Source organism: Chinchilla lanigera, unplaced genomic scaffold (assembly GCF_000276665.1).
Source record: "Chinchilla lanigera isolate Chin_1 unplaced genomic scaffold, ChiLan1.0 scaffold00014, whole genome shotgun sequence".
NCBI classification, from domain to species: Eukaryota; Metazoa; Chordata; class Mammalia; order Rodentia; family Chinchillidae; genus Chinchilla; species Chinchilla lanigera.
In genome coordinates this window covers 1,293,761-1,317,906 of record NW_004955415.1, presented here as the reverse complement: position 1 = coordinate 1,317,906, position 24,146 = coordinate 1,293,761, and the positions used below count along the sequence as shown (strand labels likewise).

General features: G+C 40.0%; 1 protein-coding gene across 1 annotated transcript in view; it reads left to right on the top strand.

Moving 5' to 3' along the window:
- The window catches only part of Fbn2 (fibrillin 2), a gene marked incomplete at its 5' end in the record, with an annotated part of 227,883 nt that extends 217,529 nt beyond the window's left edge, over positions 1-10,354 (top strand). The window contains 4 exons of the mRNA XM_005380550.2: positions 529-648; positions 5,087-5,318; positions 6,491-6,662; positions 8,456-10,354. Coding sequence (XP_005380607.2) covers positions 529-648; positions 5,087-5,318; positions 6,491-6,662; positions 8,456-8,830 — 899 coding nt within the window. The remainder of the gene's footprint in view (positions 1-528; positions 649-5,086; positions 5,319-6,490; positions 6,663-8,455) is intronic.
- Positions 10,355-24,146: the final 13,792 nt, after the last annotated feature.

Sequence of the window (24,146 nt, the reverse complement as noted above, 5' to 3'; positions counted from 1 at the left end):
ACCACATCTTGTCTAAAAATAATATACTCAAATACTTAAAGGGGGTTTGCATCTAATTAGTCTTGAATGGCAATAAAAAACTTTATGTGGAAAGCCATTGTACTTTTTAAGTATTTCTGTAATGTTCATACCTTCCTAAAAACGGGTTTTACATGTGAATCAATTTTGGATCTACTAAAATATGTAATGAAAAAATACATACAATTTACTAGATAAGCCATACCATATGCAGTTAATCAATCCAAAATGCACAACATTTGTGGTTGCTATGGTTGATTTGCTAAAATTAAGCTATTTACAGAGCACTGGCGTGCCATGGTCTGGCAGAGAGCAGAAGAATGAGGTGGTTTCTTATCTCCGAACTATCCTTTGCACCACCCCTGACTAATAATGTGACTGGGAAAATAATCACAGCCTGTCTGTGCACCTTGTCTCGTTTATTTGTTCCCTCAAACTTTGGGTTTGGAATGCGTTTAAGGATGAGAGAAGAAAAAGGACATAATGATTTTACCTCAATTGTTTCCGCAGATGTTGATGAATGCGATGGAAACCACAGGTGCCAGCATGGCTGCCAGAACATCCTGGGCGGCTACAGGTGTGGCTGCCCGCAAGGCTACATCCAGCATTACCAGTGGAATCAGTGTGTTGGTAGGTATTCAGTGTCATAGCATCTGCTCTTCTCACCACAAAGTAACTGCATCAAATGGACAAATAATCTAGGTTGAAGTCTTAACAGAGTCTTTGAATCCTACAATTTAAGAATAGTGCTTAAGATTGATACATGGGCATTCATTCTGCTAGCCTTTGTATTTGCATGTGTTTGAAAATATCCATACCAAAGATGTTTTCAGGTACCTAAAGGTAGCTCATTTTCAATTTCTGCTAGATGTAACTTTAAATTTCTGAAGATAGTGTCAAAAATCATCATCTTCACTTGCCAAAGGCAGCTGGTTTTTTATCAGTAATGTGATAGCTTTAAATTTTGAGCTTAAAAGATTACTGGTCCATTCCCCCCATACAAATCTCAGAGAATTCAGATTAGTTTAATGAGGACAGTCTATCTGTGCTCTCCCATTGCTTCAGGTTAGGGAAGGATGTGAGGTACAGTGTGTTAAGATAGAAAAAAGACCTAGTTACAGCAAATACTGCAGACAGAAGTGTTTATAAAATAAAGCATGTAGGCACTGTCCTGTGTTCCTTGCATCGATGATAATCATGGAAATTCTCTTTTTAAGAGTGGTTGATCAAAGCAAACATTATTCTGCCTGAATAGCCAGCTGACTTACTTAGCACACACCTAATTTCTTGGCTCCATTTGAATGCACTTCACAGACCCAGCCAGCACATTCTGACATGACACGCTGGCACTGCTAGGCAAAGGGGAGCGGTGGTCCTGCAAAGAATGCCAGGATGCTTCCTGTAGTTTCTCCATAGTGATTTGAATTACTCCACACATTAGTACAATACAGTGCTGAAGAGCATTAATAATAAATGCATTAATCTTATTTTATCCTTTGTGGTCATCTCAAAAGAAATTACCAATGACAGTTTAGGGAATTGAGAAGAAAATCAAGATAAAGTTCAAAAGGAGGGGAACTAGCTCTGTAAGAGTTAGCTGTGCCATGGCCTGATGCCAGGTTAAAGACAGATGCTTTGCCGTACCACAGATACACACTCCTGAGAAAAAAGGCAAAACCCAATTAGCGATCCCAAAGTTAAGGGTAAAGCTTCAAAGAATCATTAAAATGATCAATTAGGCAGTCAATCAAAGTAGTTTCATAAGTGTAACACACTGCTTTTTCTCTTCACAGAAATAAATGAAGCAAAACTTCATAAATCAAGGCAAATTGTGGGCACACTCGAAAACATAGGAAATCATGTTCTTGTAGCTTTAAAAATAGAGCAATTTATTGTAGTATTTACAAAATATGAGGCCCACTATCTCATTCAGTAAATACCATGGACTCCTTGGTTAATTCTCTAGAACTTACAACAAAGAATGATTCTCTAATAGTAAACACTATGTCCACCTAAATAGAATTCTTGTTTCTAAGGAAAATATCAGTAGAAATTGCAACATGCACAGTATAACAATTCAAGTCATGTTTCCTGAAGTTTCTGTCTGTAAATATCTAGTGCAGTAATAGCTACTAGTGCAGTAGTACCTGCAGAGGTACTGTTTGAAATGGCCCAATTTAAAATCAAGTCAGTGTGGGATACCCCAGGTTCCCTTTATGAGATCTACAAGGCAGTCATGCACAGAGTAGCCCGTGCTGGAGTCCAGCCAGAAGCCTCTGTGCCTCCCATCCAGGAGGTGGCCAGTGGTCCAAGGAATGGGGTCTCTAAGCTAAGTGCAAAACTAAAAGCAAATGAGCAGATAGCCCCACTTGCAAGTGTCAGTTTGTAGCTTGCCTTTATGAAACACCTGTCTCTAAGCAACAGGGCCCTGGGCAGACACAGCAGGGATTTATTTCAGATTCTTCTGTGCAAGGTTGAGAAATCCAGCTGATGTCTAATGAAATCACTACCCTTTTCACCTGGAATCCACATATCACAATTGGAGTTTTAACTGAAATATATGGCAGAAGTAGAGGGAAATAAAAGCAACATCTGTAAAAGCAGCAAGCTAGCAAAAGAACAAGAATTAGGACAAAATATAAATCAAAAGGCCACAGTCATTTTTATTTGTTGCTACTGGTATGAATATCTCCAGTCAGTCATATGATTAATGGGAGAATATAGCTTACCCACATCTCCTAGTAAATGAGCAGAACTGTCAGCCAGTGCACTAGATATTTGTCATAAAAAAAATTGCAAACCTGTAACATTATTAACATTATCACCATGTATTCAAGAAAGGTAAGTCCTCAGAAGTGTTAATATCAAAAAAACTATCAATTCAAACTAACAGTTTAAATAGTTCCCATCCCCCAGTTACTGGAGAGAATTTTTAACATCCTAATAGATTCATTGTACAGATGTAGGTAACATTCTCAACTATTTACAACTATTATAACAATTCAAAATTAACATTTGAATTAATACATATGAAGAAAATGATGTGTTACTATACAAAGCTTTTAATATTTGGTGCTTTGAACATCCAGTTTCTTCTATAACCTTTCCAAGATAATTCATGCAGCTGGGCATGGTGACGCACAGGTGTAATCCCAGTACTTAGGAGGCTGAAGCAGGAAGACACTGCGCGTTCAAGCCCAGCCTGAACTACATAGCAAGACTGCCTCAAAAAAAAAAAGAAAAACTTCATACATAACTTAGCAAGGCTTGAGTCAATCAAAAAGCAAGTCTCAAGCAAAACTATGTGTATTTATGTGTATGAAATTTTATCATATTATACATTTACAGCACATAAATATGAAGAATATCCAGGGTGCCTCCAAAAATATTAATATATCTAAAAATATTCTCATAAGTGGTAGGCTTAAATGGAATTAATTCAACTAATGGACTTCGCCTGGCAATTTTTCTAACACAAAATCTGAACATTTTCATGATGGGATCATGTCATTAAATTATAATCTCATTTAGATTCCCTGTGAGGAGAGAAATACTGCATACTAATACCAGTTCTAGTTATAAAAGCAGATGAGCCTTTGTAGCAGAATTCCAAGTCTTTTTATGTAGAAATTAAAGTAACAGTTATATTTATAGTCCATATAGCCAAATTATTGAGAACTTACGTACTTTCCCCATGTAATAAAAGCTAAGAATTTTCACATATTAGGTAATCAAGCATATTTTATATTCAGTGACTAAGATTCTATATTTAGTGGTCTCATTTAATTCTGATATAAAAACGTACCTAATAACATGTACCCTTCCAATAACCTCTGTCTTGTGCTTAACCAAGTTTCATTTCCTGCCTGCGCAGCCCTCTCCCCAGAGCCCCAGCTGCAGCTTCCGTAATCTCAGCGAGCTCCTGCAGATGAGCTCTTCCTGACTGTCCACTGTGCTCCCTGAGCACACCTACTTGCAAATAGGCCTGCTTCCCCCAGGGGCTGAAATATATACTTGTCATACGCTAAGTAAACAGACTCTGTGCTCCATATGTACTCACAAGAATTGAAAGAATTCCGTGGAACAAATGTGATTTGTGCCCAGGGTAAAATTTGGATTATAATCAAGCCCAAAGGAGTCAAACCACATGCTATATATCAACCAGACAGGAGCAAAATTACAATCTCCAAGGCTAAAAGTACAGTTAGGCTTTGAATTTTTGATAACAACAACTGAAAGTATAACCTATAATTATCCTGCTATGAGGCTTTCTATAGCACAGTGTTAATTGTTACACTGGTGAAAGCTGTGGGTCAGCCAATGGCTGGATGCAGACTGGTCTCAGCAGGCAGGGGCTGCCCCCGTAGCTGCTCACGCAGATAATGCTCTCCTAGGTTGTTAGTTCCATAAATCTAAATGGCATTTGTTTCCACTATTTTCATTTAAGCTTTTAATTTTCTATATACTTGCCCCCCATATATAACAAAAGTTTGGGGAATTGCTGGGGAGACGGATACATACACAGATAGACAAAATTTTTTAAAATTGAGATGTAACTCACATACCATAAAGTTGATGCTTTCAGAGTGTCCAGTTAAATGGTTGTTAGTGTATACTCAGGAGGTGCAGCCATTATCATTACTAGTTCCAGAGCATTACCATTACCCCAAAAAAGGAACCCCATGTCTGAATCAGCCATTCTCATTTCTTCCTCTCCCTCACCTAGCAACTGCTAATCTCCTCTCCATGCATTGCCTAAGATACAAGCTTTTGAAACAGCTTTCTGTTAAAGGAGTAAAACTACTCATTAGGCAACTTGCATATATCTATTTGCCTATATTCACAAATAATATAGAAAGGCAAAGCAAGGTGTTTTCTTAAAGGCATTAATTTATAGAGGTTTTTTATTTCATATAATTTATAGATCAGCCATTATAGTAAAAAAAAAAAGCTTTAATAAGGTTCTAAAGTTGTCTCCTTTGGAAAATCATAGGCACTTTGAGAGTCCATCTTTTCTTCATGCTATCACCCCTTCCCTGTGTAGCAGCTTCTTGCCTTGTTTTAACAGATGAGAACGAATGCTCCAACCCAGGTGCCTGCGGCTCTGCCTCCTGCTACAACACCCTGGGGAGCTACAAGTGTGCCTGCCCCTCGGGGTTCTCCTTTGACCAGTTCTCCAGTGCCTGCCATGATGTGAACGAGTGCTCCTCCTCTAAGAACCCATGCAATTACGGCTGCTCCAACACAGAAGGCGGATACCTCTGCGGATGTCCGCCCGGCTACTACAGAGTGGGCCAGGGGTAAGGTGACCCACCGCCCCCTCTCCCATCAGCAGGGTGTGGCTCAGCAGGGCCAGCGCGGCATTCCTTCCCGCAGTGAGCGCCTCCTCCCACTGCTGCTGAAGGCCCAGAGGCAGAAGTGCTGCACTGAGCTCTTAGGGCCCTGGAATAAGCACCCAGGAGGCACACAGCCTGATCTGTGGTATAGGACCGCTGCCTTTGTGGTGAGACGAAGTCTTGAACTTTAATACAAGTTCTGTGTAACCCTTTACCCCTCATAGTGGCCTGAATTGTTGCAGTCAGACCCAAGGCCGGAAATAAGTGGATGTTTAAAAGTGAGGCCTTTTGGCTAAGATCAAGTGTAAAACTGCAGCTCACAAGTAAAACTGCCACAGATAAGATCAAGTGTAAAACTGCAGCTCACAAGTAAAACTGGGCTGAGAAGTAGAGGTGGAAATGGCCCCTTACTTAGGTTCTTCTTGCACATACTCTCTCTTCCTTTGCTCCTCCACTGAGCGAAGACCGTTTTCCAGTTCACCTGGCCATGCTCAGGGTGGCCGTGTCCACAAGGCCGGCTCCCCTTCAGAACTGCACTTTCTCAAGTCCTTTTGGCTGTGGCTGACAGCTGGGCCTGTGTCTGCCCATCAGCACAGCAGAGGTCAGGAGCCCAGAAGCTGCGCACTTAGGAGTCAGTCAGGGTCCTCTTCTGTGTCGTCTTTCGGAGCAGTGGGTGAGGCACACACTGAGGAACAGGGGCAACTCTGTCCGACTGCAGTACAGAATAGTACTTTATAAACAAAGGCTTGACTTAGACATAGGCCATTCAGAGTCAGTTCTAAACTCTGAGTTACTCTTCTAGCATGGAACTTCTTTTCCAGAGGCAAACACAGGCTTCAGGCTCAAGGGACTTCTCTTAGCATTCTCTGAAAAGTCACGCCTGTTGAGTCTAAGTAGGACTGAGCATTGAGGAAGCACAAGGCTCACCCTGAGAAGAATTTTGCTGTTTGAAAACAAAGGAAAATAATCATGATTGTTGAAGAAAAGACCTGTGAAGACAGTTGGAGTTTTATGGTTGTGAGCATAGAGTGTGCTTTGTTGGTTCCACGTGTCTGAAAGTCTTTGCTCCACCCCTGGGGAACTACTGCCTAAGCTAATAATGCTAATGTCTAAAATGCTCTGCTTCTTGTAAATAGCCACTGTGTCTCAGGAATGGCATTCAACAAAGGGCAGTACCTGTCGCTGGACACAGACGTGGATGAGGAGAATGCTTTGTCCCCAGAAACATGCTATGAGTGCAAAATCAATGGCTACGCCAAAAAAGACAGCAGGCAGAAGAGGAGCGTTACCCACCCAGAGCCCGCTGCCGTGAGTAGATCCCACTCCAGTCCGCCACAGAGAAGAGCTGCATAGAGTACTGTATATAGCACAGTCTGTGTAGTTTCAACTTCAGAGTAAACCTTACAGGCAATTTCATGGATAAAGTAATTAATGTACTGGCATGGTCAACAGAAGTAAATGAAAACTAGTCAAATTGATAGCCCAGAACCCAAAGATCTGGGGAAAGACTTAAAGGTCCAGTGTCAGATCATTTTCTTTGGTTTATGTACATCAAAAGGTACAGAGTCTCTGTTTAGGAAACAAGTATTTTGAAATGATTCAAACAAAGGAAATTATTTGGGATTTTTTTTCCAATTCTGTTTTATACATATGTAACACAGCAGGCCAACTTTAGTTTTTAGTAGGTCAGCTAACTAGGTCTCATATTCTGTTACTTATTTATAAGATATTCCTGCCATTAAAAAAATGTTATCTTCAAATAACTGAGATTCTTGTCACTGCTGTTCCCTGTCCAGGAGCAGCATTTCAGCAGAATAGCCAAGGGGTGGGCTACAGGCTGCCTGGTTTTAAACATATGCTTGGCCCTTTCCAGTGATACCTGTGTTCTATGGAGCATGTTACCTCTCTCAACCTCAATTGCTTTACCTATACATTGAGAATAAAAAGACTTCACCTTTGAAGTTTTGTAGAGAGGTTGTGTTTAAACACAGGAGATACCTGGAACAGTGCCTGGTATGTATGTTAGTGTGTTCAGTCCATGTCAGTGATGAACATCCTGTATCTAGACATGTTGATGATTTCCCTAAGGACGAGCGACAGCATGAATCTTCACTCACCACTCTTCAGTTAGTTATCAAGAAACTATCCCACCGCAAAGTCTACTTGCCAGCTAACTGGCTGTGTGGATTGGCAACTTTTTTCAATGTTCCTGGGCTCAGAAATTTATCTTCTTTAGCCAAAAAGTCTGTGATTCTAGTCAAATAAACCAATGTTACATTTAACTTAAGTAGGCTAAAGTATCAAACACATGTGTGGGTATGACAATTGAATTATTCTTCAAGTCACCAAAACTACAAATCCAGACACTCTGCTTATATAACCTTCCCATCGTAGTCTTAAAGTATAATTCTTCCTGAACACTGATGGGTGCTACTGAGCCACCCCAACTGCGTCCTCACTGAACGGGTCCCAGCCAAAACACTGGGGGTTCTGCCAGTCTGAAGCATTACTGTTCTTGCACTTCCCACCCTGCTGTCCAAGTCACACTGAATTATGTGGGCCGGCCCCGCTGGCTTTTATCAAAGCTGACTCAGGCTGCAGCCCTGAGGGCTCTGCGGTTCCCTCACTCTGCCATGGCACCAGGGGCTCTCACCAAGGGCTCACTCCTTGCCCAGGGGCCTCACAACCAGAGCAGAGCCTTGAGCCTTGAGCATTGGACAGTGGCAGCATTTCTCATTTTGACTCCAGGAAAAACAAAATTACATTCATTTCTTTAATTGTCTTTTAAAAATATTCATAAGCATGCAATTCCATAAACTCATGAAAAAAACTTGAAATGCGAATGCTTTTTGGAGTCTCAGTCTTGTAACTTTAATGAGCTTGTCAAGGCGGAGTGCGAAGTCATAAAGATTTACAGGGCCTCTTCTACGGAAAAGACCTCTCCTGGGCACAGTGGCCTCTTTCACAGCCTCTGCTGGGGCAGACAGGGAAAGTGGGAAGCAGCAACCTATGGTTGTGGCTGCAGCCCAGCAGCCACCCCGTGAAGTCGTCTACTTGTGCTGTTGAAATTCACTCCAAATGGCTTCCTGCTCTTTCTCTAGGTGGAACAAATCAGCCTGGAGAGTGTCGACATGGACAGCCCAGTCAGCATGAAGTTCAACCTCTCTGGCCTTGGCTCGAAGGAGCACATCCTGGAGCTCATGCCCGCCATCGAGCCCCTTAACAACCACATTCGCTACGTCATCTCCCAAGGGAATGACGATGGCCTCTTCCGCATCCACCAGAGGAACGGGCTCAGCTACCTGCACACGACCAAGAGGAAGCCCATGCCCGGCACGTACACACTGGAAATCACTAGCATCCCCCTGTACAGGAAGAAAGAGCTTAGGAAACTGGAAGAGCGCAATGAGGATGACTACCTCATGGGAGAACTCGGGGAGGCTCTCAGAATGCGGCTGCAGATTCAGCTCTATTAACCGTTCACAGACGTGGTTCCAGGCTCAGATCCCAGCACAGGCAGCCTTCAGAAGCATTGGAAAAGTCAGTGACTAACTTCAAAGAGGGAAAACAAATGACATTCGTTTCTTTCTCCCTGCCTCAGACTTTGGAGCGATGGCCCTCACAGGCAGGGATGATGCAGACTCTGGTGTGGCCACAGATCTGAGTACAAAGGCAGCCGTGGTTACTGTATTTTTTTTATATAACTTCATTTTAAAATGTATTAAAAAAGAAACCTAAATGTTCAAGAGATCAGCATATGGCACTAAATGCACAAAATAATGTGAGCTTGTTTTTTTCCTGTTAGCAGTCTGTAACACTTTGGGTATTTTGCTATAGTTGCTAATTAAAAAAATATAGATGTTTATTTATTTTTAATGCAGTAATATATGGAGAAATGAACAAACTATGTAAACAAAAAGGGAAACTCACTTGTTTTTCTTTAGATTTATAAATTTGAGCTATTTTAGAGGTGCTTTTTTTAAAAAATTCAGTAGATTCAAGAGATGTTTCCTTTGGTTTTTCTGCCAGTCATCCAACTGATACACACCTGATTATCTTAAAGAAAGCCTCAGAGAGCTGAATGGGCAGTGTAGTCAGTAATTTAAAAGACATGGGTGCTGTTACATCCTGTGTAAAGGAGAGCAAAGCTAAAGCAGCTCATCGTGAGAATATCTCACATCACCAGCTACACCAGGCAACAGAAGATGAAACACAACCACTGTAGCAAAATACCTTGACTGCTTGTGAGACCGTTAGCATTGCAGGCCAGACTGTACTGTATTTCCTTCTCATAACCTCAAGGAACCACAGGTGCTACCCACAACACCTCATTCCTACCCAGGGTGCGCAGCGCACTTGTGGTCCCGTAGGCAGCTGAAGAAACGCCGTTCCTTTGAACAGGAACACCTGGCGTTCTGTAGCGTTTGGTGCTGTCTTAGATTAATGGTGCATTTATTACGTTCAAGCTGTTTCAGGATTGCCATATGTGCAAACAAATCATGCAGTGCAGCCAAGGAATATATGTTGTTTTTTTTAAATCCATTTTTTTTAGAATTTTCATTAATACTGTAGTTATACACCATATGCCTCATTTTATCATAGCTTATTGTGTATGAAAGATGTTTGTACAATGAATTGATGTTTAGTTTGCTTTAGTCATTTAAAAAGATATTGTACCAGGAGGTGCTAATAAAGTATGTTTCCGTGTTCTTTACCCAAGAACCAGTCCCTCGACCGGTGAACAAACCTCATATGTGAAACGGCCAAAGAACGCCCAGATTCCCAGTTGTCCCTCGCACACCTCTGTTGACCAAAGATTAGTAACCAGTTATATCCAGTGTTTGGGGTTTTTTGACTCTTTTTTTGTTGCATAATAACTAAAAGAAAGAAAAACTGTACATTTGTAATCAAGTGTTTGTGAGGAAAAACTTAAGGTTTTTGGTTTTGTCTTTGTAGGTCTATGTATGAAATACAACACTTTTCTTGCAATAAAGCTTATTTTGGGGTAGTTTTCTGGCTCAGAGTTTTCCGGGGTGCCAGCCCTTGCAGCATTCATGGGCGAGCAGGTGGCTTTGTCTATAGGGACCTGTATTAAAGGGCAGGCGGCCAGGCACATTGCCAGGAAAGTAATGTTGTTGAATATATAAAAGTAAACAGTAATGTTCAGCTGATACCTACAATGAAAGTTACATCAAGTAGAAGGACGTTGTCAACACAGTGAAATTGTCCACCTGTACGCAGAGGCTAAGCCTCCTTGGACCCATCTTCTCAGTAAGCCCAAAGTTTCTTCACTTTTTCCACAGTTAGACTTTCAGTGCTGTCCTGTTAAAGTGCCCTGAAGTGCCCAAGAAAAAGTGAAGCATCCTTTTAGAGAGTCTTCTTTAAGCCAGAGAGAGTCTTCTTTTCTGGTACCGAATTTTTAAGCCAAAGTAATAGCAGCCAGACCCCTGGCCAAATGGCCTCTTTACCAAAATCATTCAAAACTTACCTCTTGCAGTGCTATAGGCTTTGCTCAGTGGAGAAGTGGTAGAGATTAATAAGTTATTTCACACACACTCTCTTTTGATACATTGCTGAAAATGAACACAAAAATGTTTCCAGGTCTTGCAAGTTAATTCATTATATGGTTTAAGAACCTATGTGCTTAACGTGTTCATCCAAGGAATAAGAAAACAAGGAAATATTATGACTGATCTTAATGCTGTTCTTTGCCAATCAGAAATTAGCAACATGGAATAAGAGAAGTATTTGCCTCAGGGAATCCTTTAAAACCTAGCATGCATATTCAGTTTCATCTGGCATCTATTATTGGTACAGCATGAGTATCGTAATATGAAATTACCTAGAACCAAATTTGATTCCAGCTTTGAGTGTTGAACAATGCCCTTTAGAATTTAGCTTTAAATTTCTCATGAGGAAGTTTGAGGATCAGTGCCACTAGGTGCTTTACACCGAAGATAAAAAGCTATCAGACTATTACATTGTGCTAGAAAGATGATCACTTCAAAAAGTTGTTTGCAGGTTCCTGCACACCCACGTTTATCATGGCACCAATTGTCAAGGTAGGGAATCAGTCTAGGTGCTCAACAGATCAATGGATATAATGTGGTATATATACACTTGGCTATATGGAGTATCACTTGGCCATCAAGAAGAATGAAGTCAGGTCATTTGTGCATGATGCTCTTCATGTTAAAGGAAAATAACACCAGACTCAGACAAGTATCACACGTGTTCTCATATGTAGACCAAAAATGAATACATGAAAGTAGCGGGGGTACTATTAGGAAACAGGAAGGGATGGTTGTGGGTGAAAGAGGATAATAGGGAAGGCCAGTAGATCAAAGTGTGGGATATGTATGTATGAAAATGGCAAAACCCCATTCAACTCTGTTGTGCTGATATTTATAATTTTTTTAAAGATTTTCAAAGAACAAATGGTCTGCAGTGGTCTCTTGCACTTTGAGCACCCCTTGGAAGAGTGAGAGTACCGAACCATTTCAGTTCAAGGTCTTTGGACACCACAGAGGTGTTGGCATGTCCATTTGTTCTGTTTGTCTACAGTAATGTTCATTCTTTTGGGGTTATTTGGGGACCCCTAAAGAATTTTGTAAGTTCAGAGATTGATTACCTGTGCGCATTTTAAAGTTGACACTAAAATATTTTGAGTTTAAATATTCACAGTTTAAATTTGTCCAGCACATTGTTAATATTGACATTTAAAAATAAACATTATATCACATTGGAAGTGGTCAGTGGAGGGGGCGGAGAGGAGACTGGGAGAGCAAGAGGGCTTTCCAGAAGGGCTCGATGGTAGATGAATTGCAGCTCTTATTGTGAGCACTGACAGCGGTGATTTATGTATCTCTGATAACTACCTGTTAACGATACCCTCTATACTGTGTTGTCATTCCCATTAACTTCACATTTGTCACAGAAATTACTCTGGCTAAGTTACAGAAAACTTGCAAAACAGTAAAGTGTAATGTAAGCCCAGACCTATAAATCAAATCCAAGTGACTACGCGTAGTAGTAGTCATGGTCTTCCGTTTAGATTTTGAGCCTTTAAAATTTCCGTCCTGCTTAATACCTTCTCATTCAGCTGCTTACTTGTGGGAGATGAAAGTGGATCATGTCTGCATATGAACACTGAAAATAATTTAGGGTAACATATAACAGTTACACTAAATTCAGACATCTCTTTTTTATTATCTAGGAATAGCAAACGGTCACTCCTAATCTTTCCTTTCTAAATAAGGTTTTATTCTGCACTAGTTGCTGTCATTTCGCAGAATACAGTAGGAATTGAGGGTGAAGAATATGACTGACAATTGCAGAGCTTCAGTTTGAGTCCTCCAAAACTTTAGACTGTGAGCTATTGCACTTATTAAATTGAAGCTTGTGAAACAGTCAATATTTGATTATAGTTGACCTGTGCAATGGCAGTTTCTTACAGTTCAAGAACTTAACTGTTCAAAAGTATTCACGCTTCGCAAGAATAGGCTCCCCTCCAGAAGACAATAGAATAATCTAATTTACTCAGCCGTTTTCTTTCCTGCTCTGGTAGTTGGAATGAGTCTAAGTCATACATCATTGGGACCCTCATAGGATCACTGGACGCTACTTAAAGGCACATCCACTGGGATAAATTAGAATATAGCACAGTATTATTTTAAAAAGTAAAAGAAAAGCATCAGGAATTGTTATATGGAAAGAGAGGAAAGATGGAAATCTATGGCCCGCCCACTGACAGCGAGGGTGTCTGCCACTTCTGCCTACCCTGCGGTTGATGTACACTGATTTTGCTTTAAAGGATGCTAGCTCTCTCCAGTGGAGACAAAGCCATGGCTTCCTTGCTTAATAAGAAGTATCTATTTCTGATCCTCATTGTCCTTGGAGATCCTTTCCGTGTACAGAGCAGTGCGGACCTAAAATACAAGGTCATATGTTCATCAATTCAACCACCACAGCGGTATGGCCGTGTTATGAAGAGAAACAGACTTTTGAATCAGACAGACCTGAACTTAAATTTTATCACCTGGGACAAGTTACGCAACCGCTTTGAGCCTCAATATCTGTCCTCGGATGACCTTTGCTTGCAGTGTGGCTGGAGGAACAGTAAGCCCTCGGTGTCAGCAGCTTTTCCTCCTCTCCTACTGGCACTACAGCTACCTCTAGGAAGATGAGACCATGTCTCGACTTAAGCTCCTTTCAGACATGGCTCAAAAACTACTGCCTGCCTACTGAATTCAGGACCTCATCCAGGTAACCACCATCCAGTAGAAGTCTCTTGAGTGGGCTGCATCTCTAGGGCCTTGAGAAGTCCTGATATCATCACCAGCATTTACTATCTCCACACTGTCCCTCACTTACTGGAACTGTGGGCCCTAGAAGAACAAACCACCAGCCCAGCCAGGGCCTTTACATTTACAGAGCCCCCAGGAAGCTGAACAAGATGGAGAACATGGACATCCAATAATCCCCACTAGGATGACGTGATGTAACAGGAGGTCAGAACTAGAAAGACCTTTAGAAACCAACTCATTTGTTGGTGGGGAAACTGAGGCCCACATCTGTAACACAGCTCAGCGCAGTGCTGGTTTCTAAGCAAGTGAGTCCAGAGCCCTGCTTGGCTGCAGTCCAGAGCTACATGGTAAGCCTATTTGGATCTCTCTTAAGCCCTGAGGATATAGGCCAGTTCCCATGGTTTTGGCTCTTACCGAATCCAAAAATTTTTCCAAGTACGATTTAAGCCCTGTTTTTTGTTTTGTCTACCCCACCCTCTGCTCAGCTACTCCCAACATCTCATAAACCAGAGGTTTGTGTGTGCACTGAAATGTCAAGATGTTGGCGGCCACAGAGAAGACCCCACCCAAGCCCTGTACTTGTCTGAATACATACTGTGGTCCTGGTTTTTAAAGGGTTAAGTATTTTATTTAAACCAGACCTTCAAGACGTTAAAATCACATACACGTTTGTTTTACTAAATGCTTAAGGAAAGTACACTAGTTGCCTGTGTTGCTTAATTGTCTTTTTTTTCCTTTTCCTGTGAGCCTAAAAATGATATTACTAGATTAAATTGGCTTTCTTTCGAAATAGCCGACAACCTACAGCTATCATTAGTCACCCGCACTAGAGCTGCAGATTAAATATCAGGGTGTAGTGTAGACATTTTCCAAAGGAAAACAGGCAAACACTTTACATGATTTTCAGAGCAAACTGTAAGGAAAGTTAACAGTATCAGCCTGCTCCAAATAACTGTAGCTTCAGGTGCAAACGGTCGATTCCAGCAGTTGTGTCAGAAAAGCAGCCTCTTGACCAGCAAAGCTGCCTGGTTTTCCAACTGGGCTTCCCCCTGCCTTCAGCTTTACTGTCCCTGGCTTCCCTGCACTGAGGGAAACTGTAGAGGCACATTTAGTCTCAGGCCTGTCCATGAGTGATCATCAAGCCTGAATCAAGGTCCTAAGACCCATGGCCATGTACTAGCACCTGGGAACCCAACCTGCAATAAACGTGTATCTTAGCCACTCTAGTACACTTCATGGAGCCAGGACCTGAAAATGCTGGAGGGAGGGAGGGAGGAAGGAAGGGAGGGAGGAAAGAAGGAAGAGGATTCTAACTCAAGACCCATGGATACCACAGGAACTTAGAGCTCCTCCAAGGAATGGGTGGTGTCATGGTGAGAATTTTACTGGAAACCCTCTGAACACGGTTCTGGGAATCATGTCTCCAGACTCTTCCCTTCACGTGCTGTGTAATAATAGTCAAGTTACGTTCAGCTTTCTAAGTCTCAGTTCGGGCCACTTTTGGCAGGGCGGTATTGGTTTTGTATTCTTTTCTTTTAGGAGAGTTATCTTGATGTGTGCTGCTTGCCTGCACTTTTCTAGAAGCACTATATGTCTCAACCAGGATGAGAACAGATTGAAAAGGCAAGTAGGGCCGACTGACTGCCATTCTGATTTGTGCCAGGAGGTAGCCCTGGACCAAACTTGCACTGAAGTTTCCACTGCTGCAAAATTATAGATAAAGGAAGAAGAACAATAATCTCCACAAGGTAGATATGGCACAGTTCATATTTTTTAAACAAGTTGATTAAATGACTCTTAGTTGTTATCTATTAACCAAACCTAAAAAGATTTTTCCCTCCAAAAGTTTACAAATAATTAGAAGAAACAAGAGAACTGCAAAATGTTAAATGATGTTGTGTACTTAAAGGCCACAGAAGGTAACTCAGACAACTGGTCCAGGCTCTTGGAAGAGGGAGTGTTCAATAAAGTGCATAGCTCCTCGACATGGTCTTCCTGCAATGGGAGCTGGACCTTGGAGAAAGAAGCAGAGTTTGACAAATAGGAAGAAATTTGCTGGAAAACCGCATGTGTAAATGTTAGAAGTCATAATGTGAAGGCATGTTGGAACACAAAGAAGAGATAAACCAAGGCTACTTGAATAATCATACCATAAAGAACAAAGATAAGTTACACTCACCACAAATAAATAATTAGCATTTGCGGTGATAGATATGCTCACTGCACATAAATTGATCATTACCCATTGTGTACAGGTACTCCATAAATATATACAATTATTATATGTCAATTTTTTTTAATTTTTAAAAATAAAACATACTCATACATAGTAACTTTTAAAAACAGACATTATTATGTAGGTTGGAGCCCAGGCATGAGGAGCTCTGAAGGCCATACCAAGACAATGGGACTTTATAGTCCATAGCTAATGAGGGACCATTGCTGTAGGTTGGCGTCCATGAAGGAAAGGACCTTGGATTAAGCCCTGAGGAGTTCCTCCATGTAGAATTAGAAAAGACAGGGTTCTCAGAGCATCTTAGACAGAGAGAAAGTGGAGAAGTACAAATAACATCGGAAGGGAAAGAATGCACAAACGAGAGTATCATGGGAATTCTTCTCCAGTAAGTCAAAGCTCCTTTCACATCCATGCCTACTCCAGTCTTCCTTTTTTAGTTGTGCTGCAAACAGTGACAGAAAACAAAGAACAATGCATGTGATCCTTGTCCATAATCTGACCAAGAGGTAGCATGGCAGAGTGGAAAAGGATAGCTTTTGAGAGGGGGGAAAAAAATAGGTTGGAATCCTGGCTCCGTCTCCTGATAGGTGGCATGATATTATGCAAGCTGTGTTCAGCTTTCTAAGTTTCAGTTTGTTTAGGGCACACCTTTTTGTTTGTTTTGTTTTTTACTCCCAGTATCATTTTCTCAGCTCTCTTTATACCAATTTTGCTCTGGATAACTACTAACCACCATTATGTAAAGTCATATTAGAATTTCACAGACTTCTGTTTACCTGAGGTGGGTTCTGTCTTTCTGAAACTTGAATTTTGAGTAGAACAATCCAAGGACAGATAACAGTTCTTGCTTTTTTCATCCACCTAGCACCCCAAGCAAATTGTAAATCAGTTTCTGCCACCTACATCTCAGGACCTGACCCATTCTGTCTTCAGTTTTCCCAGACTTTCTGAGCTACCTCATATTCTTCCAGTCAATTGCATTTAACGTCAGAGTAAGTTGTTGCTTACATCCAAAGAATTCTAACCAGTATTTTCCCTACTCCAGGATTGTTAGGAGAGTTAAGGGGGCTGCAGTGCTCCAGCCACAGAGCCTCCAATCTGTGGGCGTGCAGTAGACCAACAGCTGTTTTCATGATGTCAAGGAGAACAAACCCTGCGTTTTCTCCAGTCTCATCCATTTCCTGAGCCCTCTATTACCACAAGTAACTAAGCCAGGATAGGTCTACAGTTCACCAGACTTTCACCACTTTTGTTCATTATTTCTTGCATTCTCCCAGTTCCTATTTGGCAGGATAGGGCAGAGCTGCGCTGGGCTCAGTCCCAGCCGAGGTAAACCTCAGCCAGACCTCTTTGTTTCTTGACCACATCTGGAAGAAAGGTGAAGTTGGCTCTGTCTAGGAGCTAGTTTGCATTTCTTAAAGGACCAAGGAAAACTGCAGAGAAGAATCACTCATGAGCCCCAAGGGATATGCTCAACAGTCCCAAGAATAATCAAAACACCTCAGCTAACTAGGAGAGATATATCAGGCGCTGTAACCTATGTAGCCACTTTAATTAATGGGGTTTCTTTTCATGCTATTGTACTTTGTGTTGTCTACAAAATTTTGTGAAACTCTTGCCTGGGCTGATTGAGTGTGTGCATGTGAAGCTTTGTATAGAATAAATAATGACACAAGACACTTTTGAAAGAATAAACACATTTGACCTAACAAAACCAACTCACGTCTTAAAGGGCCGGCTCCTTCAAATGGCAGTTTTGTCAGTTTCTGCAGCGACTTCGCAATTTAATTCTCCTCCTAGTCTCTTGGCCATATTACACACAAATGGTTTTCACCATACAGGAAAAGATGCTTTCCAGTGTCTGTTTTAAATGTTTTTATCTACGGTCTGTGTCTAACATTGTCCTCATATTTATTTTACAACCGAAACTGAAACGATATTAACCAGAAGTTTATATAAGTTTCTTTTTGCTGTTGATAATAAAAGCAATTCTGTTTTATTGCACAGATCTTCTTCATAAACAACAAATATCCACTGCCCTAACTTCCTTCAAGTCTCTTCAAGAGCTGATGAAGGGTTAGTCAGTGACGTGTGGGTGCCCTGCAGGGTCCTCTAATAGCAGTATTTCTATATTATCTATTTGTGAGGCCACAAAAGCTGTAAAGAATCCAATTTCCCATTCATTCTTTAAAATAGGAAACAGAAATCACACTGGGGCCAGAGAGCCAGGATGAGGAGTTGTGTTTCCTGCTCCCTGGTCCTGAGTCCAGCCAACAGCTGCCACCTTAAAAGTCCTAAAAAAGCATACCTCCCACTACAACATATTTGCCTAATGCGAGGCACCCCAAGCCTGAGATAAGCTCTTCTTGACCCAGCTGGGACCACTAAGAAGAGAAAGAGTGAGTATGGGACCAAAATGAATCTGTAAAATTTACAAATTGTACAAAACAATAATTTTATTTTCTATTTCTCACACTTCTATTTTTAAGCTACATCATATCTAAATTAAGATTAGAAAATAAGGTACTAATTTAAAATATTTGTTTTCCTACATTCATATTTTATCAACCAATTTTACTTGAATTCCTTGCTTGTAGCCTATGTAAGTTCTGCATTTTAAAATCATTTCACACAGATTCCCAGACATGCTTTCCCCACTGTTACCTCACTGTTTGAGATGCAGCACTTTTCAAGTGATGCTATAATGCAGTTTTCTAAAACTGCAAATGCTCCTTTGCATAGAATTAGGATAGTTAATTATCTTAATTCATCCCAGATCTTCATAAAGAAACAACTCACAGTATTGCTTTTCTGAATGTTCATTAAATAGCTTCTTTGCAGTTTTGTATCAGATGGCAGGAATAATTACTAAATCTGTGATAAATTTACTTCCTTTAAAATAAAAAACAGATTTATGAAGATGACCTTTGTAAAAGTCCACAGTTAGCATTAATTGAGGGTCATTGTAGATAATGTCTTCTTCAAAACTGTACTTTTTAAAATAATGTAGTTATTTGTTGGGCATCCCACAAAATACGGGGTGTTATAAAATAAATACATGAAGTAACATCCTGCCATATACACTTGACCAAATACAGGACATACCATAATATTTACTACATTCATAAGTAAACCAAAAAACAGCAATTATACTTAATGTTCACTAGTAAGTCTACAAAGAAACATCAATTTCGTAGTTAGAATGCATAAGTATTGTTTTATGGGATGACAGATTTTTAATTCACTTTTAACTCAATCTGTGAACCCTTGCTTTCTTAAAATTGCAGTTAATGTTAATTTCTGATTATAAAGGCAATAAAAACATTTAGTGTAAAGATTTGAAAAATGTAAGTTATGATTTGCTAACCAGTCACTCTCTCTAATATGTCCACAGTACAATCCTTAGAATTTATGAAGGTTATTTTACATGGCAAAGGGAATTTTGCAGATGTGATTAGGTTAAAGGACTTCAAGGTGAGGGATTACCCTGAACTATGCCGTTGGGCCCAGTGGCGCTGTATGACTCTTAAATCAGCTTCCCTCGCTGTGGTAAAGGAAGGACAAGACTGCAAAGGAACATGACGTGAAAGGACTCAACTCACCACCGCCTGTTTTTTAACTTTATTTTTGTCAGTACACATTTGTCATAATACTGACCACATTCATCAGAGGGAATTTTACCTGTGCACGACACATCCCACTCCCTTTCTCCCCATCCCCTCCGCACACTTCAAGCCCCTTCCCATTTCCATTTACAAAAGCACTGTTTAAATTTTTTCTTTCCGTTCTTTTTTCCTTTTCTCTTCCTTCCTTTATTTCAACCTGCTCCTCCGCTCCCTTTCTTATTTGAATATCTTCTTCCTGCTTCCCAATATCTGTCATCCACCTTGATCATTACTTACACTTCTGATTTCTCATACAAGAGAAACAATGCACTATTTAAACATATGTGTCTGATTTGTTTCACTTAAGAGTATGTTCTTAAGGTGCATCCATTTGCCTACAAATGATTCAAGTTTATCCTTCTTTATGGCAGAGTTGTACTCCATTGCATGTAAAAACCACATTTTTTTTAATCCATTAATCCATTGATGGGCATTTACACTGTTTCCAAGATTTGGCTATTGTGATGCTATAAATATAGCACACATCACTATAGTATGATGCTTCTGACTCTTTCAGGAAGATAGCTAAAAGAGGAGTAGCTAGGTCAAATGGAACCTCTACTTATAGTTTTTTGAAGAATCTCCTTACTGATTTCCATAGTAGTTGTACCAGTTTACACAGTTCAAACTCCTACTAACAGTGAAAAAAGGTTCCTTTTTCCCTCAGCCTCGCCAGCATTTGTTAGTGGTTGATTTCTTGATGATAGCCATGCTTTTGGGAGTGAGATGGAACCTCAGTGTTGCTTTAATTTGCATTTCTAGAATGACCAGTGATGTAGAACATTTTTTCATATATTTATTTTATGTTGTTATCTGACAAGTACCTATTCATTTCAGATGCCTATTTTTGGGCTGGGTCTTTAAGTTTGGGGGAATCTGATTTTTTTTGAGTTCTTCATATATTCTAGATATTAGTCCACTGTCTAAGGAATAGCTAGTAAATGTTTATTACCATGCTATGGGTTGTCTCCTCACTCTTTTGTTGGATTCTTTTGCTGTGCAAAAGCTTTTTAATAAGATGAGATCCCAGTTGCTGATTCTTATTCTTTGTACATTTCCTGTGTGGTTATGGTTTGTTCATAAACCCATTGACTACAACAATGTCGTCTAGGGCTTTACCTATTCTATCTTCCAGCAGATTATTTCTGTTTTTATAATTAGATCTTGGATCCATTTTGATTTTAGTTTAAAAAATGGTGAAACATATGAGCCTAGGTTTAATTTTTGGCATGTGGAAAGGCAGTTTTCCCAGCACCATTTATTAAAGAGGGTATCTTTCTTCCAGTGAAGGTGTTTAGATCCTTTGTCAAAAATAAGGTATGTGAGTATGCTTGGAGTTCTTTTTGTGTGTTCTATTCTGATCAGATCAGGCTCATTCAGAGTGATGTGGCTGTTGCATCTTCTGTTCTGTACTATTATCCTCAAGTCTGGTTTTGGGTTTAGTTTTTTGTTTGTTTGTTTTGTGTGTGTACGTTTTGTTTTGCCAGTTCCTTGCAGTCCTAAGTGGGACATTTATAATGGTGAATTCTGACATAAAGAAAACAGAGGGAACTCAAACCTAATGTTAAACCTCAAGTGTCTAGAAAAAGAACAAATAAAACCCGAAGTGCATACAAGGAAAGAAATTATAAAAATCAGAGCAGAAATTAATGCAATTGAGACTAAGAAAACAATACAGAGAATCAATGAATCAGAGTTGGTTCTTTGAAAGATTAAATAAAATTGACAACCCCTTAGCCAGTTTCACCAAAAAAATGAAAGAAAAGACCCAAATCCATGAAATTAGGAAATAAAAGGATGAAATCACAATGGATCCTGCAGAAATCTTGAAAATCATCAATACCTACTTTGAGAACCTATACACTACTTAGGAATTTCTAAAGCTGAACCAAGAAGATATAAAAATTCTAAATAACCCAATATAAGTCAGTGAAATAAAAGAAGTAATTTTAAAACTACTAACAAATAAAATCCGAGACCTGATGGATTCACTACTGAATTCCATAAGAACTTTAAAGAAGATCTAATGCCATTACTTCCCTCAAAAAAAGAAGCAATACGCTTAAACTCATTCCTAGAAGCAAGCATTACCAAAACCAGAGGAGGATCTAACCAAAAAAGAGAACTACAGGCCTATCTGCCTGATAAATATAGATGCAAAACTTCTCAATAAGATAATGGCAAACAGACTGCAGCAAATCATGAAGAAGTTAAAATATCATTATTTGCAGATTGCATGATACAGATTTACAGATTGCATGTAGACATAGTTCACCCCAAAAACTCCATTAGAAGACTCCCAGAATTAATAATGAAATTTGGCAGCATAGCAGGATACAAAGTCAACACTCAAAAATCAATAGCATTCTTGTGCACAAATTACAAACTTGTTGAGAGAAAAATTAGTGAAACAAAGTGAAAGATTTATATATTGAAAAGAACAATACTCTGAAAAAGGAGATCAAAGAGGACATCAGAAAATGGAAAGATATTGCCCATTCTCAGATAGGCAGAGTGAGTGTAATCAAAATGGACTGTTTTATAGATTTAATGCAATCCCAGTCAAACTACAAATAGAATATACCTCACAGAGCTAGAGAAATCAACCCTAAAATTTATATAGAACCAGGAGAGACCTAGATTAACAAGAGCAATTCTGGGCAACAAAGGTAAGGTAGGGAGCATCACAATCCCTGACTTAAAAATCATACTACAGAGATATTGTAATTTAAAAAACAACAATATTTTGAAGGTGGAAAAAAGATCCCTTAGTTTTCCAGAGCTGTTGTAACAAAGCATCACAAATTAAGTGGCTTAAAATCGTGGAAATTTATTGTCTTCCATGGAGATCAAAGTATTGAAGGGGCTGTGCTCCTCAAACCCCACAGGAATGTGACTGATGCTCCCCTACCTCTTGCGACTCTGGTGCTTGTCAGAAAGGCTTCACACTCCTTGGCTCACTGCCACAGCCCTTCAGTCCCTGACTTCATGGCCTATAGCACCCTCCCTTCATGTATCTGCTTCTGAGTGTCTTTTCATTAGGATGCCAGCCATGTTGGATTAAGGGCCACTCTACTCCAGTACAAAGTCAACTTAACTTACATCTTAATCACTTGTGCACAAACTCTATTTCCAAATAAGGTCACTTTCATAGGTATCTGGGTTTAGAATTTGGATATATGTTTTGGAACATAAATTTGCCAAACCTCAGAACAAGAACACTTAAGATTTAGGCATTTCCTTGTTTATAAATCTTACACTTAAATAACCATATATAAATGTGGAGGTGTTTAGGAAGAAATGTACTGAACAGTACAATTTATTTTGAGATGCATCCAAAAATTTAAGAAGAACCCATGCCTTTTCTCCTCTAACCTTGGAAGTCATGTGGAATCACTCATGCTACATTCTGTGATGGCTGTCACCAAGTCTGTCCAGAGAGGGAACATAGAATGCACCTCCTAACAAGATTATCATGGAAGTTTTAAGCATGTTTTAAGAACACCACATTGTGTAATACATCTGAGCAAATGCAGCATCTTCAATGGCAACATAGAAGATGGAAAACCAAAAACTGTGGATCTGAGTTCTGTCAGCATGGGGTAAGTAAAACATACAAGCTTGGAAGTAACAGAACTCTGCTACCTCTCAGCAATGCAGATTGGACCAGTCACAGAGCCTCTTCAAACCTAAGTTTCTTCATCTATCTGCCTTTCCATCCATTTATTCATGCAGCCTTATGTCCATTGTTTTAAGTGGACATCTGAAGGAGTGGAGACTCACTGCTCAGGGTCTGAAGTCTTTTATTGCTGGGCATTTCCCCATCATGTATGTCTGGAAACAAAAAGTATCACCCTTTCCTGAAAGGGCCCAATGTTCATACACAGACAGTAAGCTCAGTCAGTCAGCTGCATCTGCCAGACAGTGGAAGAAAACTCATTCTGGCTGTAGCTACAAAACTGGCTTCCAGAGCACCAGTGTCCCTTGTGCAAGCTACAGTCTCCTGATGGTGAGAATGTGGAAGGTGGCCAGGGAGAGGGAGTAGCTGGATAGATCTCAGTGCTTCTAGAGCATGATTTGGGCTGCAATTCTTATTTCCTAGACTCCTTTTCTTCCTGATTATTTTCCAAGCCTTGTCTCCATCCTCTTAAGTAACTACAAACTATCCCATATCAGGGGCTGAGGATTTAGCTCAGCGGCAAAGTGCCTGCCTGGCAAGCGCAAGGTCGTGAGTTCGGTTCCTGGTACCAGAGAAAAACCAAACTATCCCATATCCCTTCAATTAAGTTTTTATTAATATAAGATGGTTTGGTGGGTGAATACAAAGATGGATAAATGGATAGGTGTGTGACAAAACAAGCACGGTGAATTCTAATGATAACATTTAGGTAGTAAGTATATAAGTGCTCAGTGAAAAGGTATTTTAAGTTTTCTGTATGCTTAAAATCTGTCATAATAAAATGTTGAGATCACTCATAATCCAAATCATTCAAAAAATCCATAATTATGAATTTGACTTACCTCTTTTTTCCTATGATGTGGCTCATAAAATTAATTATAGTATTTTTGTACTTAAAAATGACAC